General features: G+C 44.0%; 1 protein-coding gene and 1 pseudogene across 2 annotated transcripts; both read left to right on the top strand.

The window, feature by feature from the left end:
* Positions 1–2,880: 2,880 nt before the first annotated feature.
* On the top strand, positions 2,881–3,652 carry LOC121770518 (annotated as a pseudogene).
* An 8,365-nt stretch (positions 3,653–12,017) lies between these two features.
* Positions 12,018–16,677, top strand: LOC121770036. 2 transcript variants are annotated; one of them, XM_042166831.1, is made up of 4 exons: positions 12,018–12,134; positions 13,034–13,269; positions 13,423–14,230; positions 14,359–16,677. In XM_042166831.1, exons 2-4 carry the CDS (start codon positions 13,036–13,038, stop codon positions 16,428–16,430), a joined length of 3,114 nt encoding a protein of 1,037 aa, XP_042022765.1. In that variant the 5' UTR covers positions 12,018–12,134; positions 13,034–13,035; the 3' UTR covers positions 16,431–16,677. The 2 variants fall into 2 exon arrangements, with proteins under 2 accessions (XP_042022765.1, XP_042022766.1); XM_042166832.1 differs by lacking the exon at positions 13,034–13,269.
* The last annotated feature ends 200 nt before the right edge of the window (positions 16,678–16,877 follow it).

The raw sequence follows: 16,877 nt of genomic DNA, 5'->3' as shown, positions 1-16,877 counted from the left end.
TGGTTTGTTTCCCGGGCGGTGAGTGGCCGTCGTTCGTGGGGTTCCGCCTCTTTGAGGTTGTCGTTGTCCCTGTACTGCAAATTTGTGTCCAAATTCTCCCGATGACGAGTCGGCGCTGCCGTGGCCGTCGGCGGTAGGGTTCGAGGAGGTTGGTGGCATGATCTTCCTTCGAGTCGACTCCTTCTTCACCATACTGTAGGCGGTCTCCACAGAGAGAATCGACATCTCCTTGAGGATGTCTCGCTTGATGCTTTCATATTCTCCATTCAATCCAGACAAGAATTTGAGCAGCCTCTTGGTGTTGGAGTGAATCTGATATTGGGTTACTCCTTTATCACAACAATCGATCGGTTGTTTTTGGCACCGATCAACACTGATCCACAATGCATGGATTTGCCGATAATAAGTCTCAAGGTCCAGATTTCCTTGTTTGAGTCCTCCTGCTTTTTCCTCTTGTTCATAGAGGAGGTAGAGATCTCCCTCGCTTTCATACGTGATGGCAAGATTCTCCCAGAGGGCTTTCGATGTTTGATGGTTAGCGAAGTCGGCGATAATATCCGTCTCCATGTTGTCCACTATCCAAGAGAAGACAATCAGATTTGTTTCCTCCCATTCTTCATACTCCTTGCTTCCCGAAAGTGGTGGTACTGGTTACCCGGTGATGTGGGAGTAGCCTCCCTTACTCCCGATCGCGACCTTCATCAGTTGTGACCACAACGGGTAATTGCTGCCACAACTGTTACATTCTTGCTTGTTCGTATCTTGTTATATGATGACTCTGGTTGGTTTGTTATCGTCGTCCATGTTGGATTTGGATTTTGGTTTTTCTGGCTGGGATTGGTAAGGCGATGATGATGTTTCTGAGCCTAATTTTTGACCTGCTCTGAAGCCATGTTTAAAGGAAACATAGGGTTTCTGGGAGAGAATTCATCGTATTAGGTTATTCAAATGGAGAAGAATTACATGCCTTTTTATAGGCTAGAAGATCAGATAAGTTCTAATCATTCTAACCTAATATTCTATACAAGGTAATTATATCATTTACTAATTACAATAGCAGGAGTTCAATTCTTGATTTGTGGAAATCTTCCTTCCAACACAGCCCATCTCATTGGCCATAGGTATTAATTAAAAATAACCCAAAAACTAGTGAAGAGTCCAACTAAACAATGGGACAATCGGTCCTCTCTCCCACCATCATCACCGGCGACTACGCCTCCTTTGTATTCTCTCTTCGCTCGACAACCATTCCACCCATCCTGCCGCGGCAGTCACCGTGGTCCAGCGAAGATGCCTTCGTAGTTAATTGGTGACTTTTGATTGTATAGAAAGGTGATGAAGGGGCGCTGCTATCTTGGGTTGAAAAAGAATTAATATAGTAGCCCAACTAAATTTTGATGGACAAACTTTTACTTTTATTGGGTTCAAGGAAGAAATTTGCAACAGATGTAATTAAACTAATATTTTGGACTTTCTAATTTTCATTTGGGTAGGCCCAAAGATTCTTTGAAGAATTGGGATCAAAGGAAATAGTTTGCTGATTTGGGTTTCCCAAATGTTGGGCTCAATCAAAAAGTTACTACTCCCTCCGTCCCTCTCCGTCTCCAAAGAGTATAGAATATTTCATTTTTCATCCGTCCCTAAAGAGTATGAACTTTCTAATTTTAAAAAATTTAAACAACATAATACCCTTACACATCATTTTATTTACAACTTATATCATTATCATTAACATTTATACTATTATAATAATGTGGACCCCACTATCCACTAACATTATTTTCATTACCATTTCTCTCTCTCTTACTTTTCCCCTTATTTATTAAAACAAGTGTTGAATCCAAAGTTCATATTTTTGGGGACAGATGGAGTATTAATTTAGTAAAGAAAAGCTTGTCTAGCAGATTGAGCTCAAAAGATTGTAATTTGATTTGGAAAGCCCAAATACGAAAAAAAAATCCTTTTGCATAAAATTTTAGTCGTAAAAAAGAATCAAATATTTATCCAAAAAAAATCAGCATAATAATTTATGTCATTTTATGAACAACTAAAAAGTAGCAAAAAGTCGGGTGTTACACTTATTTTTTTAAATATATGATATACATGTTTCCTAATTTCGACTACTTTTTACTCATTTCAATTAGTTCGAATCTGTCTTTTTAAACTTAAAAGATTTCTATTCTACAATATTTGTGATAAAGTAACCATGTTTTCTTTCATGTAAAGCTCGAGATTCCTAATTATTGTGACTTAAATACTTAGTAGTAAACTCAACTTAACTCGACTTCAATACAAATATTTTTGTTAGAAAAAGTAAAAATATTTTGAGTCCGATGGATTATCTCGTAACAAGAAAAACTATAATTATGATTGACAGTTTATAACCAAAATTTATATTGCAAACAACCTTTAATCGAGTAGCCCAACAACCCTAATGAGTTAACTCGAATCAAAACGGATTATCCTAATTGAGATCTCTGTAATGGTATTTATGTCATCTTTATTTTCAAATGAATAACTGAACATTCACCTTAGTATTGATATAATTCATACAAGACATATTTCTGTCAAATATTTATGTGGTATTGTTAAAGCAAAGGAATCCTCATAAATACCATAGTAATAAATTGAGATTAGCAAAATCGTGTGTACACTTGTAAAGTGTATGATCTATATTAATAGACTAAAGTCCTAAAATGGTCCTTAACATATTGCATTTTTTTATTTTGGTCCAAAACATTATCTTTTGAATTATTTGGTCCCTCACATTGAAATCGGATCACATTTGGTCCATTTTGGACGGTTCCGTCAAATTTTTGACGGTTTTAATTACCGGGTCACAAATCCGTCGCTAATCTGTCACTAATTGGGAGAAATTGATTCGTCACAAATCCGTCTCTAATCCTCGCCGAAGGCGGCCACGAGACCATCATCCGCACCTCCTACCTCGGACAGCACATCACCACCGACACCGATCCCGGCAAGGACTCCTTCTCCGGCACCGCCATCTCCCTCGCCGGAAACGACAACGTCGTCTCCGACGTCGTCATCTTCTCCGCGCAGACTGGAATCCTCCTCTCCTGCCAGGCGAATTTGATCTCCGGCGTCCACTGCTACAACAAGGCCACCGGATTCGACGGTGTCGGGATCTACGTCCAGCTCCCCGGCCTCGCGCAGACGCGGATCGTCTATTCGTATTTGGATTACACCGGAATCGTCGCCGAGGATCCGGTGCAGCTCACCGTCGCGAACACGTTCTTCCTCGGCGATGCGTTTATTCTGCTCAAATCGGTGAAAGGAGTGATGAGCGGCGTCACCGTCGTCGACAACACGACAGCGATAAGGGGATCGAGATCGTGCAGATGGAGGGGAAATTCGATCAATTGGATCAGGTCGCGATCGAGCGGAACACCGTCAAAGGAATGGCAGTGAAGACGACGGTGGCGAGAGCGAGCGTGGACGGCGGGGGGCCGTCGGCGGCGCTGCTTTTCCCCAATTTGATCAAGTAGGTGCAGTACACATCGTGACCGATGCAACGTCGTATCCGAGTCATTTTCTGCGGAATATTTCCGATAACAAGGTTGTGATTCAGGCTGACGCGGCGGTGGGTTTACATCATGGCGGATCAAGGCTGATCGTATTTGTGAATTGAGTGAGTTTTTTTTTTTTTCATTTTTAAGTCTTTTTCCTAATTGGTTGGGGCTTCGATTTTGAAACGCATATTTGTTTTCAATCCTAAGTTTTGATCGGGAAATAATGTATTTATAATTTAAAAAATAGAATCTAAGTGGTCAATAATATAAATAGAAAAATAAAGGGGGAATTTCACCTTGGGGACAAATTAGTGACGGATTTTGTGACGGATTAGTGACGGATTTGTGACGGATCAGTTTCTCCCAATTAGTGATGGATTAGCAACGGATTTGTGACCCGGTAATTAAAACCGTCAAAAATTTGACGGAACCGTCCAAAATGAACCAAATGTGATCCGATTTCAAATGTGAGGGACCGAATAATTCAAAAAATAATGTTTTGGACCAAAATAAAAAAAACGCACTATGTTAAGGACCATTTTGGACTTTAGTCATATTAATATAGGTGGGCTGTTTTTATATAATGACGTTAAATTTCATTAATATCGGTGGAGAGAATCTAGAAATGCTCATTCTTTTCATTTCCCAGAAAATTACCAAATCATGGTAGAGAGAAGAGAGAGATGATGTAGACAAATTTCGCAGTCGTTTGATCAGTGAATACATATAATCGCGGATTTTATGTTTTTCCTTTTTTTCTCTCTCTAAAACTAGTGCTTTTTCCCTTCGTAGAGAGAGAGAGAGCGTGGCCCAGTAGATCGAAATCTCCAATCCTTAGTTGAGTTTGATGAGGATCTGAGCTTCTTCATTGGAGTTACTCGATTAATTCTTGTCTTGTTTCATTTGACGATTATTAGTGTTACTGATGGAGTACGTACTAAACAAGCCAGCACAAAGCCCAAGAAAGAGTATCAGTTCGGCATGACCAAGGAGTTCGGCCTCAGCCTACAGCTCAGTAAAAACCAACCAATCAAGCTCTGCCCTCAGGTCGGCATCAAGCTCTACTCTCAGATCGGCAAAAGCTGCTCGGCAATAGTTCAGCAGTTCGGTCTCAGCATCGGCAAAAGCTGCTCGGCAATACCGGACTGGGAGACACGGTCTATCTAGTGGTGGACCCATGCAGGCTCTCATGACCTCCACGACATCCACGACATAATTACTGATGATGTAAGCCACCGCCTAATTAGTGGCCATGCAGGATCTCATGACCTCCGTGACCTCCACGACTTAGGGTGGTGATGCAAGCCACGATCTCAGTTCTATATATAAACGGAACTTAGATCCGACAGAGGAGACACCAACTCTAAGAGAGAGAATATCATATAGCAAGCTTGTATTTGTAAGCTGTAGAAAACAGATCAAGCAATACAACTCTGCCCTCTTTTCTTCCCGTGGACGTAGATTTACCTCAGTAAATCGAACCACGTAAATCTCTGTGTCGTAATTTATTTTTACGAGCATTTATCATCATCAAAAATTCGCGGATTCATCACTGGCGCCGTCTGTGGGAAACAGAGAACCAAATCTGTGATAAAGCGAATTTTTGACCCTTTTTCCACTACAAAAAAAAAAAAAAAAAAAAAAAAAAAAAAAAAATGCATGCCAGACCGCACAACTCCCGTGCCTCCATCCGTGATGACCATGAGGAAACTAACCCAGCAGCCCATAGGCCTGGAAAGCAGCCTCGTGAGAAGTCTGTATCCAGTTCTCACGATGAAGGAACAAGCCGCTCAAAAGGTCCACACACCGAGTCTTCCCAGCAGCCTGATTTGAATGAGGCTGTCAAGCTGTTCTTGGCTGAGAAGCAGGAGGAGTTCTTAACCTTCCTGCAGAAGAGCCAACAGCCGGAGAAGACAACGACGGATTCTCCCTCCTCGTCTAAGCATGAAAGTCACTACCGCAGTAGTGACGTGTCTTCCAGGAGAGAGAATCCTCAACCCCGACATGTTCCTGTTTCTCCTCGGCACCGGAATCACAGGAGAACCCCTTCTCCTCCGTACCGAAGAGATGTCGGGTTCGCCATGTACGGAGCGTTAAAGACTCCGTTCTCGGACGATATCATCCGAACTCCTTTGCCGCGGAACTACCGAACTCCGTCGATAACCTATGACGGACTCGTGGATCCTCATGACTTCTTGGGACGCTATCAGTATAATATGGCGAACCAGGGTCTCAATGAGGTCCACATGTGCAAGCTGTTCCCCGAGCTGCTCATCGGGAACGCCAGAAGGTGGTTCGACAGCCTTCCTCAAGGCAGCATTAGATCCTACCGAGATCTAATGGATGCTTTCCACAGGAGGTTCTTTCAGAAAGCGGAAGCCCGAATTACTTCGGCTCAGCTGCTTTCTATACGTCAAGGTCGCGACGAAAAGATCAGCGACTTCCTGACGAGATTCCACAAGGAATGCCTACAAGTGAATGATCTTAACGATCTACTTGTCATTTCGGCATTCCAAAATGGAATCCTGCCCGGAGCTCTCTACAGAAAGCTCGTGGAGTGCGGCCCGCAAACAGCTCAAGAAATGTGGGACATTGCGGACCAGTTTTCCCGTGCGGATGAGGCAGACCGTCGAAAACGGTCTTTAGACAGCTCATCCCAAGAAGAGAAAAAGAAGCCCGATCAAAGCGGCCAGGTGCTTCCTCGCCGAACTCCTTTTGAAAGAATTCAAAGGGCACCGGTGCAAGGCAGATTGGGGCCACGGCTCAATCCTGGGAAGCCGCCCGCTCAGTGCGTACCATTAAACAAGTCAAGAACGGAAATTTTCGAACTACATTCCGATATGTTCGAAAAACCAAAGCGGATGACGAAATCAGCCGCGCGGCGACCTCAGGATCAATATTGCTCCTTCCATCAAGCCCACGGTCATGATACTGAGGAGTGCCGAAATTTGGCTGCAGGTATTGATGTTCTTGTGAAAACAGGAACGTTAAAAAAATACCAAAGCAAGCAGCCGAAAAAGAACAAAAAGCAGAGAGGTGCGAACTGCAATCCTCAGGATCCGAAAAGGCATGAAGATCCCGAAGACGACGACGAGCCGCAATATGATGGAGTAATCCAGACTATTGATGCTCTCCCTGCCGGGAAAACTAAGTCGTCCCTAAAAGCAGAACGCAGAGGTTCCAATCAAGAGGAGCCGACACATAAAAGGCTGAAGAAAGACGAAGCGATTACATTTTCAGATGCCGATCCCGTCCCAGCCATCTCTCCTCACCAAGACGCTATTGTCATTCAAGCCGGAGTGGCAAACAAACTGATCCACAGAGTATTTGTGGATACAGGAGCGTCAGTCAGCGTTCTTTTTAAAGAATGTTTTGATAAAATGGAAGTGGATCCAGCTCGGCTCAGTCCGGCTCCACTTCCTCTGAAAAGTTTCGCCCAGGAAGACACCCGCCCTGAAGGTATTATCAGCCTTCCGATCACGGTGGGAAAAGCGCCTACAAGCTCCAATACGATGATCGAGTTCTTTGTGGTAAAAGCTCGGTCCCCGTACAACATCATCCTGGGGAGAGACTGGCTCAACACAGTTCGGGCCGTTTGCTCTACTTATCACCTCACCATCAAGATCCCCACTAAAGGTGGGATAGCGGTCATCCGAGGTGATCAAAAGAGAGCAAAAGAATGTCTGCAGATTGCGCTTAAAAGTGCCGAGCAACCAGTTCGGCACCATCAAGCATAGCAATCACAGCAACCAGAGTCAGAGGCAAGCGAGATGACCGAAGTCACTTCAGAGCCGAACTCAATGACCGTTCAGTTATACGAAGATGATCCATCCAGAGTGGTCAAGATCGGCTTCGCAGGAACGCCTCTACTCCGGGAAAAAACCATCCAGCTCCTCAAGGAGTATAAAGACGTCTTTGCATGGTCTCCGTTGGACATGACCGGAGTGCCCCCCGAGGTAATCACTCATCGGTTGAATATTGATCCTTCGGTCCGGCCGATAAAACAGAAGCAAAGACTCTTTGCGGCAGAAAGAAGCCAAGTCATCCATGACGAAGTCCGCCAATTACTAAAAGCGGATGTACTATTCGAGGTAAAATATCCTTCCTGGGTGGCCAATCCTGTAATGATCAAGAAAAAAGGAGGAGGATGGCGGATGTGCATAGATTTTACCGATCTAAACAAGCACTGTCCTAAAGATTGCTATCCCCTTCCGAATATAGATAAAAAAGTAGAAGCTTTGATCGGCTTCGAAATTTTCTGTTTTCTTGATTTATACAAAGGATATCACCAAGTGTTGATGGATGAGAGTGACGCTCCGAAAACAGCTTTCATTACCGATGTCGGCATTTTCGCTTATAAAAAGATGCCATTCGGTTTAAAGAATGCCGGAGCCACTTATCAAAGGATGGTAGACAAGCTTTTTCGGCACCTAATCGGAAAGCAGGTTGAAGTGTATGTCGACGACATAGTTGTCAAAAGCAAAAGCACTTCGGAGTACGAAGACAACCTCAAGTCCACTCTCAACGTGCTCAAGAAAGCCAACCTCAAACTTAATCCCCAAAAGTGTACCTTTTTGGTAGATTCGGGAAAGTTTCTGGGTTGTTGGGTTTCAAAGGACGGACTCAAGGCAAACCCCTCCAAAGTTCAAGTCGTTCAGAACATGACAATGCCGAAGTCCATACATGACGTGCAAAGGCTAACTGGATGTCTAGCCGCACTGAATCGATTCCTTTCCCAAGCAGCCGAAAAGCAACTGCCGTTCTTCAAGGTGTTGAAAAAGGCACCAAAGTTCGAGTGGGGAGCCGAGCAGAAAAAGGCCTTTGACGAGCTCAAAAGTTATCTAGCCGAGCTTCCTATTCTCTCTGCTCCAACCGGAGCCGAAGTAATATTCTTATACTTAGCGGCATCAGATCAAACCATCAGCGCGGTGCTTGTACGAGAAGAAGGCCTAAAGCAGTTTCCCATCTACTTTACAAGCCGAGCATTAAGAGGTCCAGAAACAAGGTATCAACCTCTGGAAAAAATTGCTCTGGCATTAGTAAATGCAGCAAGGAGACTGCGGCCATATTTCTATGCTCACAAGGTATGCGTCTTAACCGATCTGCCTCTTCGGCAAGTTTTGACCAAGCCAGAAGCATCAGGCAGAATCGCCAAATGGGCCATAGAGCTGGGAGAACACTCAATCGAGTACCTACCTCGGAAAGCCATCAAGGGACAAGCCTTAGCAGATTTTCTTACAGAGGCCAAGTTCGATCAAGCAATCCCTGTCATTGCCGAACAGAAAAAGTCTGCCAATGCCGAACTAGCACAGCCCTTGGAATCCGAAGTAGAGCCGCCGGACTGCTGGAGCGGATTCGTAGATGGAGCTTCAAACAAGATGGGAAGTGGAGCTGGTATTTTACTTGTCGCTCCCGACGGACACGAGGTAACCTACTCACTTCGTTTCCTATTCCCCACTACTAATAATGAAGCCGAGTACGAAGCCCTTCTTGCCGGACTCCAGTTAGCGCAAAGTCTGCTCGCCAAATCTCTCAAAGTCCATTGTGATTCACAAGTCATAGTAAATCACATGTTGGGTACAAGTGAAGCTCGTGACGAGAGAATGAAGAAGTATTTGGACAAAGCGCAAAGCATCAGCCGAAGTTTCTCCTATTTTCGGATAATCCGCGTTCCTAGAGCGGAAAATAGCCGAGCAGATACCTTAAGCAAGTTGGCCTCAGATCCGAGCTCAAAGGCGGAAGAATTAATGCATCGAAGCATTGATGAAGCCGAGGTACATTCGGTATCCAGCTCGCCGAACTGGATGACGCCGATCTTGCAGTATCTGGATCAAGGACAATTGCCCGAGGATAGGAGAGAAGCTCGGAAGATCACGTGCCGAGCACTTCGGTACGAACTTCATGATGGAGTCCTCTTTAGAAAGTCTTACCTCCAGCCATTATTGCGGTGCGTAGGACCAGGAGAGACGGACTACATCCTCAGAGAAGTTCATGAAGGATCGTGCGGTAGCCACATCGGAGCCAGAACTTTAGCTAAAAAAGTTCTGAGATGGGGATATTATTGGCCAACCTTGGTACAAGAAGCAGTGCAGCTCGTCAAGACCTGCCCGAAGTGCCAAATCCATGCAAATATCCCAAAGATGCCGCAGACCGATCTATCCACTATGCAGAGCCCTTGGCCTTTCATGCAATGGGGCATAGACATAGTGGGACCACTTCCTCAAGCTCCTCGGCAAATGAAATTCCTAATCGTTGCCGTGGACTACTTTACGAAGTGGGTGGAAGCTGAACCATTAGCTACGATAACGAGCTCGAAGGCATTGGATTTCGTCTGGAAGAACATAGTGTGCCGATTTGGCATACCCCACATCCTCATCTCGGATAACGGGACTCAGTTCACCGACAAGACGTTCAAGAATTGGTGCCAAGAGCTGAATATTCAACAGCGGTTCACTTCGGTCTCTCATCCACAAGCAAACGGACAAACGGAGGTAACAAATCGTATCCTGGTGAAAGGGTTAAAAGCTCGGTTAGAACAAGCCAAAGGACAATGGGTAGAAAATCTCCCTCAAGTCCTATGGTCCTACCGAACTACACCCACAACCTCCAGCGGTGAAACTCCGTACAGTCTGGTGTACGGCACTGAAGCCGTGATTCCGGTTGAGATCGGCGTACCCAGTCCACGAACTCTACATTTCTCCTCAGAAATGAATGATGACGGACTGCGAGCCGAGTTAGATCTGGCCGAAGAAAGAAGAGAATTGGCGTGCATAAAAGCAGCCAAGTACAAGGAGCAAGTAGCCCGGTATTACAACCAACGGGTGAAGAAGCTGCAATTTCAAGTGGGAGATCTCGTCTTGAGAAACAACGAAGTAAGCCGAGCAGAAAAGCTGGGCAAGCTCGAACCCACATGGGAAGGTCCGTATCGGGTGTCGGAAGTCCTCGGCAAAGGGTCTTACAGATTGGCTCACATGTCAGGAGAACAGGTACCCCGAACATGGCACATTTCCAACCTCAAGAAGTTCCATTTGTAAGAGACAGTCCGGTCGGTCAGTCAGTCTTATGTGCTTTCCTTGTTTTTTATTTTGCTCTCTTTGCCTATGTGCGTTTTTGTTTGTCTTACGTGCGTTGTGTCTGTCTATGTGAGTGTCGTCTCTTACAAATGTAACTGAGGTATCTTGTTCTTCGAAGGCTGATCCCCTTCTTAGAACATATACAAGCTAAACGATTGTGAGTCAAAGCTTCTACAGAAGATACAAGACCACAATTCAGCTTAAACAAGCAGTTCGTCCGAAACGAGCTGCAACAAGCCAACGATTGTGCGTCAAAGCTTCTAAAGAGGATACAAGACCACAATTCAGCTTAAACAAGCAGTTCGTCTGAAACGAGCTGCAATAAGCCAACGATTGTGAAGTCCAAGCTTCTAAAGAGGATACAAGACCACAATTCGGCTTAAAAATCAAGCACTTCGTCTGAAACGAACTGCAACGAAAGTCCGATTCTCGCGATAAAACTTGCCTGAATTAGGACAAGGGAAAGTCCGATCCACGCGATAAAACTCGCCGAATTAGGACAAGGGAAAGTCCGATCCCCAAATTAGGACAACGGAAAGTCCGATCCGAGCGATAAAACTCGCCAAATTAGGACACAAGCTTAGTCCGGTCAAAGATGTTTATTTCATCAGACCAAGGACGAGTCCGGTCAAAGATGTTTATTTCATCAAGACCAAGGACCAAGTCTGGTCAAAGAAGAGTTCACTTCATAAGACCGAGGACAAACATCAACTTACCCCGTACCATTATCCAGGATGCCGAAGTGATTCACTTCGCTTTTCGGGGGGGGGTAGTGATGGAGTACGTACTAAACAAGCCAGCACAAAGCCCAAGAAAGAGTATCAGTTCGGCATGACCAAGGAGTTCGGCCTCAGCCTACAGCTCAGTAAAAACCAACCAATCAAGCTCTGCCCTCAGGTCGGCATCAAGCTCTACTCTCAGATCGGCAAAAGCTGCTCGGCAATAGTTCAGCAGTTCGGTCTCAGCATCGGCAAAAGCTGCTCGGCAATACCGGACTGGGAGACACGGTCTATCTAGTGGTGGACCCATGCAGGCTCTCATGACCTCCACGACATCCACGACATAATTACTGATGATGTAAGCCACCGCCTAATTAGTGGCCATGCAGGATCTCATGACCTCCGTGACCTCCACGACTTAGGGTGGTGATGCAAGCCACGATCTCAGTTCTATATATAAACGGAACTTAGATCCGACAGAGGAGACACCAACTCTAAGAGAGAGAATATCATATAGCAAGCTTGTATTTGTAAGCTGTAGAAAACAGATCAAGCAATACAACTCTGCCCTCTTTTCTTCCCGTGGACGTAGATTTACCTCAGTAAATCGAACCACGTAAATCTCTGTGTCGTAATTTATTTTTACGAGCATTTATCATCATCAAAAATTCGCGGATTCATCAGTTACCTTTTTTTCCCCTTTCGATTTGAGTTAGCGGAATACTCAGAATTCACATGATTCCGACCCTTAGATGATTCAATCCACGACGGATTATTGAGAGCAAGCCGCTTCAAGATGTTCCTCTGAGGTAATTTCACCCTTTCCTGTCTATTTCTCTGCTTTTCAGTTTTACGAATTTATCGGTTGGGAATTGAGGTGATTGAATTCAAGCATTTTGATGCGTGTGTGATCATATGTAAGATTTGCTTTCCAAATAATATTGATTCTCTTTGTTTTGGTATGAATTTAGGGGGAGTCTAGTCGTAGCTGAAGTAGATGTTAATACGATTTTTTGCAAACTCAATTGTAGTGTGCTTCATTAAGTGCGCTTGTTATGTTAAGAAAACCTATATCATGATGGCTCGAATCTGCATCCGTAATCTCTCTTCTCCTTGGCCAAATTTGGTGAGTTTAGGTTTAGAAAAGATTGCACCTCTCGTATCAAATATTCCGAGTTGAGTTTGAGTTTTGACTGCAAACTGAGTTTGCAAGTCTCATTAAGTTGGCAATTCTTTGTTGTTCTAGTTTGATTGTTTTCTATCACTAGCATTCTTGTCTGAGTTTTCTGAAATCCTTGCCCCAAGAATTAGCACCTGAAGTGAGGAACAGTTGATGCTCAGATACTAAGATCCTTTACATAAATGTTTATCAATTGATCTAAGGGAGGAACAGTTGATGCTTAGGTACTAAGATTCTTTATGTAGGGAGAAAGGGCTGACGACAACTTCGTTGTGTATTATGCCAATTATTGATATATAGTTTTATTTTGGTACCTATCCCAGCTTGTAGCCCTAGAAAACCGCAGCAGGGATTCAGACTTTTTGAGTTAGTAAGTACATATCTAGAATTCTACATTTGCTTGCCATTATTGGTGAACCCTGGTGTTGGTGCGGCCTAATCTAAACAAAAGGGAGGATGTGGAGAGAGAATATATAGCATTGTAGGTCGCTTCGACTTGCCTAATAATTATTTATATATCTTCTTTAGGAATGGGAACAAAAGTAGATAGCAAAGGCTATTTTCCGGGATATTACCTCATGAGAGATCTTAATGAGGATTCTAGCAGTAGTAGCTGGCCCCTTTGTTACGGAGATAAGGCTATCTTGAACAGACAATATTACAATGGCTTCATGCCCAGGAGAGCAATGGATGGTTATCCTGGGTATGGCAAGGATGCATTGAAGCAGAAAATGCTTGAACATGAGGCTGTTTTTAAGAATCAGGTGCTTTGATTTTATTTTCAGTGACCCTAGTTTTAAAACATTGTTATTCCCTTGATTTATTTTTAACTTCTAAGTTAAATCTGGTGAGCATGTATAAAATTCAGTAAATGTATTAGCATCCTGATCTCTTGCTTTTTTACCTACTGGATCAAGGTTTATGAACTCCACCGACTTTACCAGAACCAAAGAGCTATAATGGAAGAACACAGAAGGAAAGAACTGCATAGAATCCGACCATCAATAGAGCCTTCATCATCGTCAAATCTCAGAGGGCCTCAAGTTCCATCAAAAGAAGCTTGGAAATGGCACATGCCGGGCTTTCCTATGTTGAATTCTACTTATGAAAGAACATCTGTATCTGGGATTGAAATTGCTAATTCTCCTATGAGTTGTACGAAATGGAATGCCAATGCACAAACTGGCCATTTTCCATTCCAGAATGGGTCTTTTTCTGTAAAAGACTCTGAACTGTTAGATTCAAGACCGTTGAAGGTGAGGAAGAAGTCGTTTGATCTTGAGCTACCAGCGGATGAATACATTGACACTGATGAAGGCAAAGAATCACCGGATTGCAAAGGATCACATGTATCAAGTTGGGCTCCTAACGGAAGGCTAAAAAGTGGGCCTGAAACTCAGAAATCTGTTGGGCATATTGGTGCAACAACTGATTGTAGGATAGATGTCTCAGCTTCTGGTTCTTGTTTGGAGAACCCTATTAGGTTGGCTGATCTTAATGAACCCATAGATGTTGAAGAGGAAACTGCTCCTTTGTCGACTAATTTCTTTGGCCATAGCTCTATCAACCGACATACTAATGGTGTAAATCAGCATGCTATGTCGAATGTCGGTTATTTGGGTGCAAATGCCAAAACAGCACATTACAGGGATGGTTTTATGATTAACTCATCTGTTGAGAGTAAAGTTAATGAGAGGGGACCTCTTTCCCATATTTATGAAGCAGGTAAGCACTTTGTGAAGTTATGGTATTCTTGATATCTATTTATCTGCCAAACTTAAGCTATTTCTGTCCATTAGTATTGTTATTATTATCGCATAATTTGCAAAGCTCTTGATTTCTCAATCTTTCAGGGTCCAGCAAAAGTAACTTCTATTCAGTAACTCCTGGTCTTCAGCAAGATAAGTATCATCCAGTGCAATGCATGCTCAATCCATATGATTATCCTCCTGGAATGTATCTGGCTTCACATAGTCGAGAAGATTCTTTGAGGGAGGGAAACCACCATCATCTAGAATCCTCTAATAAAAGTCGCACTCAGTCCAATCATAGATTCATGGATCCCCATATGGCTTCTAACACACCTGGCTCGGGCCCATTCTTTAGTTCATCTTATTTTTCTGGTACGTGGCCTCACGCTGTCTCATCCTGGGGAAAACCAGCTAAAGTCTTTAATCAGAAGATGACCGCGCTGGATTCATGTCTGAACCAGGCCGCAGCAATGGATCGAGGGCTGCAGACTTCAGCACAGTGCCGGGAAAACTTTGGAGGAAAGTGGCGTGTGGGTGACGACTTCAGGTTGAACCCTGGTTTGGGTGGTGAGCTGTCGACGCGGGATGGTTTTTATCATGGATCTGCCTCAGGGACAAAAGATATGAAAGTTCACTTGCCCTCGTCGTGCGTTGATTACCTTAACTGCAGTAGGGGCGAAAATATAGCATCTGACCGCAGGACTAATCATGGATATGGCCATTTCCCAAAAGGGTCCTCCTTTGCAGATTCAAAACCTGCGATAGATATTAACTTGAACGAGTTGGTTTCAAAGAGCTCGTCTAATGAGGTAACAGTCCTGCAAGATGTTCCTACGGTAGATGACAAAGGTAAGCCTGAAGGCTACATATCTTCATTGCCCTGGCTTAAAAATAAGCCGGCCCGTGCTAATGATGCTGCAAATTTTAGAAACTACGTCCATGATTCTTCCAGTCAATTGTCTTGCAAAACTGAAATTGTTAGAGATCTTAATGAGCCATTCACCCCAATAGTGAAGTTAGATTTGAGTGAGACGAAGACAGCCAGGAATCAGAATATTAAGAAAATTCTGGGTTTCCCTATTTTTGAAGCAGGTGATCTGAAAAATGAGCCCTTTCCCCATGTTTCCTCCTCGGCAAGTTTTAGTTGCCCTCGTGATGGAAACGGTGTCATTAAGGAAAGGAAGAATAGAGTAATCGATATAAACCTAGAGTATGAACCAGAAGAAGAGGTTGTGGAGAAAGAAAAGCAAACAAAATGTGGTGTTGTCAGGGACTTCATTGACTTGAATTCGTGTATAACTGACTGTGAAGAGGCTTTAGTACCTTCTTACGGGAACAAGACCGGTAAGGTGATGCTTGACATAGATTTGGAATCTCCTGCTCTTCCCGAGAAAGAATCCCACGAGGATGCTGCGAGTGCAGTAGTATCATTAAAGCTGGAAAATAAAACCAATTCGTCACAGGATGAAGTTCTTAGAACTGCAGCTGAAGCAATTGTTGATATGTCATCATCCTGTCTGAAAATGCATCTAGAGGAGAGTAACAGCATTGATCGTATGGAAGCTTCCTTGGCAGAATCGTTTATGTGGTTTGTCAACACCGTGTCCTTGTGTCCAGATGAAAGTGCATCCACAGATATAGACGGCTTGCTAAAGGACTTATCCGAGGAGATGGATTATTTTGAGGAAATGACATTGCAAATACCAGAGACAAAGGAGGAGGATTACATGCCAACTCCCTTCGTCCCAGAGCTCCAGAAGAAGGAAGAGGCTGTGGTTAATGCAGTAACAAGGCCACGAAGGGGTCAGTCGAGGAGAGGGAGGCAGCGGAGGGACTTCCAAAGGGACATCCTTCCGGGTCTGACATCACTGTCGCGTTATGAGGTAACTGAAGATATCCAGACATTTGGGGGTATGATGAGAGCCACAGGGCATCGCTGGGTTTCGGGGCTGGCCAGAAGAAACGGCACCAGAAATGGGGGTGGGCGGGGCTGGAGACGAGCTGTGGCGGAGACAGTCCCTACTGCCTCTCCAACCCCACTAATAGAGCGAATCAACAGCATAGATGCTGGTTTGGAGGATAGAAGCCTGACGGGGTGGGGGAAGACGCCAAGGCGCCCCAGACGGCAGAGATGCCCAGCAGTAGGTAATCCTCCTGCTGTGGTGTTAACTTAAATAATTGAGAGAGAAAAAAGAGAGTACATTCCTTTATTGATCATAGAGAAAAACACAAGAGATGAGGGATCTTGTTTCAACTTTCATCACTTTTGTGAGAGAGAGAGAGAGAGAGAGAGACTGTGTTGTGGTCTTGGTAATTTGTCTTGTAAATGCCGTTGCATCTCAACATAATTTGTCTTTTCTCCATTGTACTTTGAGTTGCTCCAACTTGTAGAAATAATATTGCTTGATTTCATCATGGATATATACACGGCTTTGTTTCGAGTACAAGTTTCTTCTTTCATAGAAAGCATGCACGTGGCTTTGGTCCAAAATTGCCGGTTTTCTGGCTCACTAACTGGTTTGAAATGAGTCGACGAAGCGCAATTCAATTGGTATGATGTTTCTCTTCTATCTAATGGATCCAGGGTTCAAGTCACCAATGGTAGATGTTCTTTTATAAAA

This window comes from Salvia splendens, chromosome 16 (assembly GCF_004379255.2).
Source record: "Salvia splendens isolate huo1 chromosome 16, SspV2, whole genome shotgun sequence".
Classification (NCBI taxonomy): Eukaryota; Viridiplantae; Streptophyta; class Magnoliopsida; order Lamiales; family Lamiaceae; genus Salvia; species Salvia splendens.
Note: the sequence above shows the minus strand (reverse complement) of the source record. Positions and strands in the feature narration are given on the sequence as shown.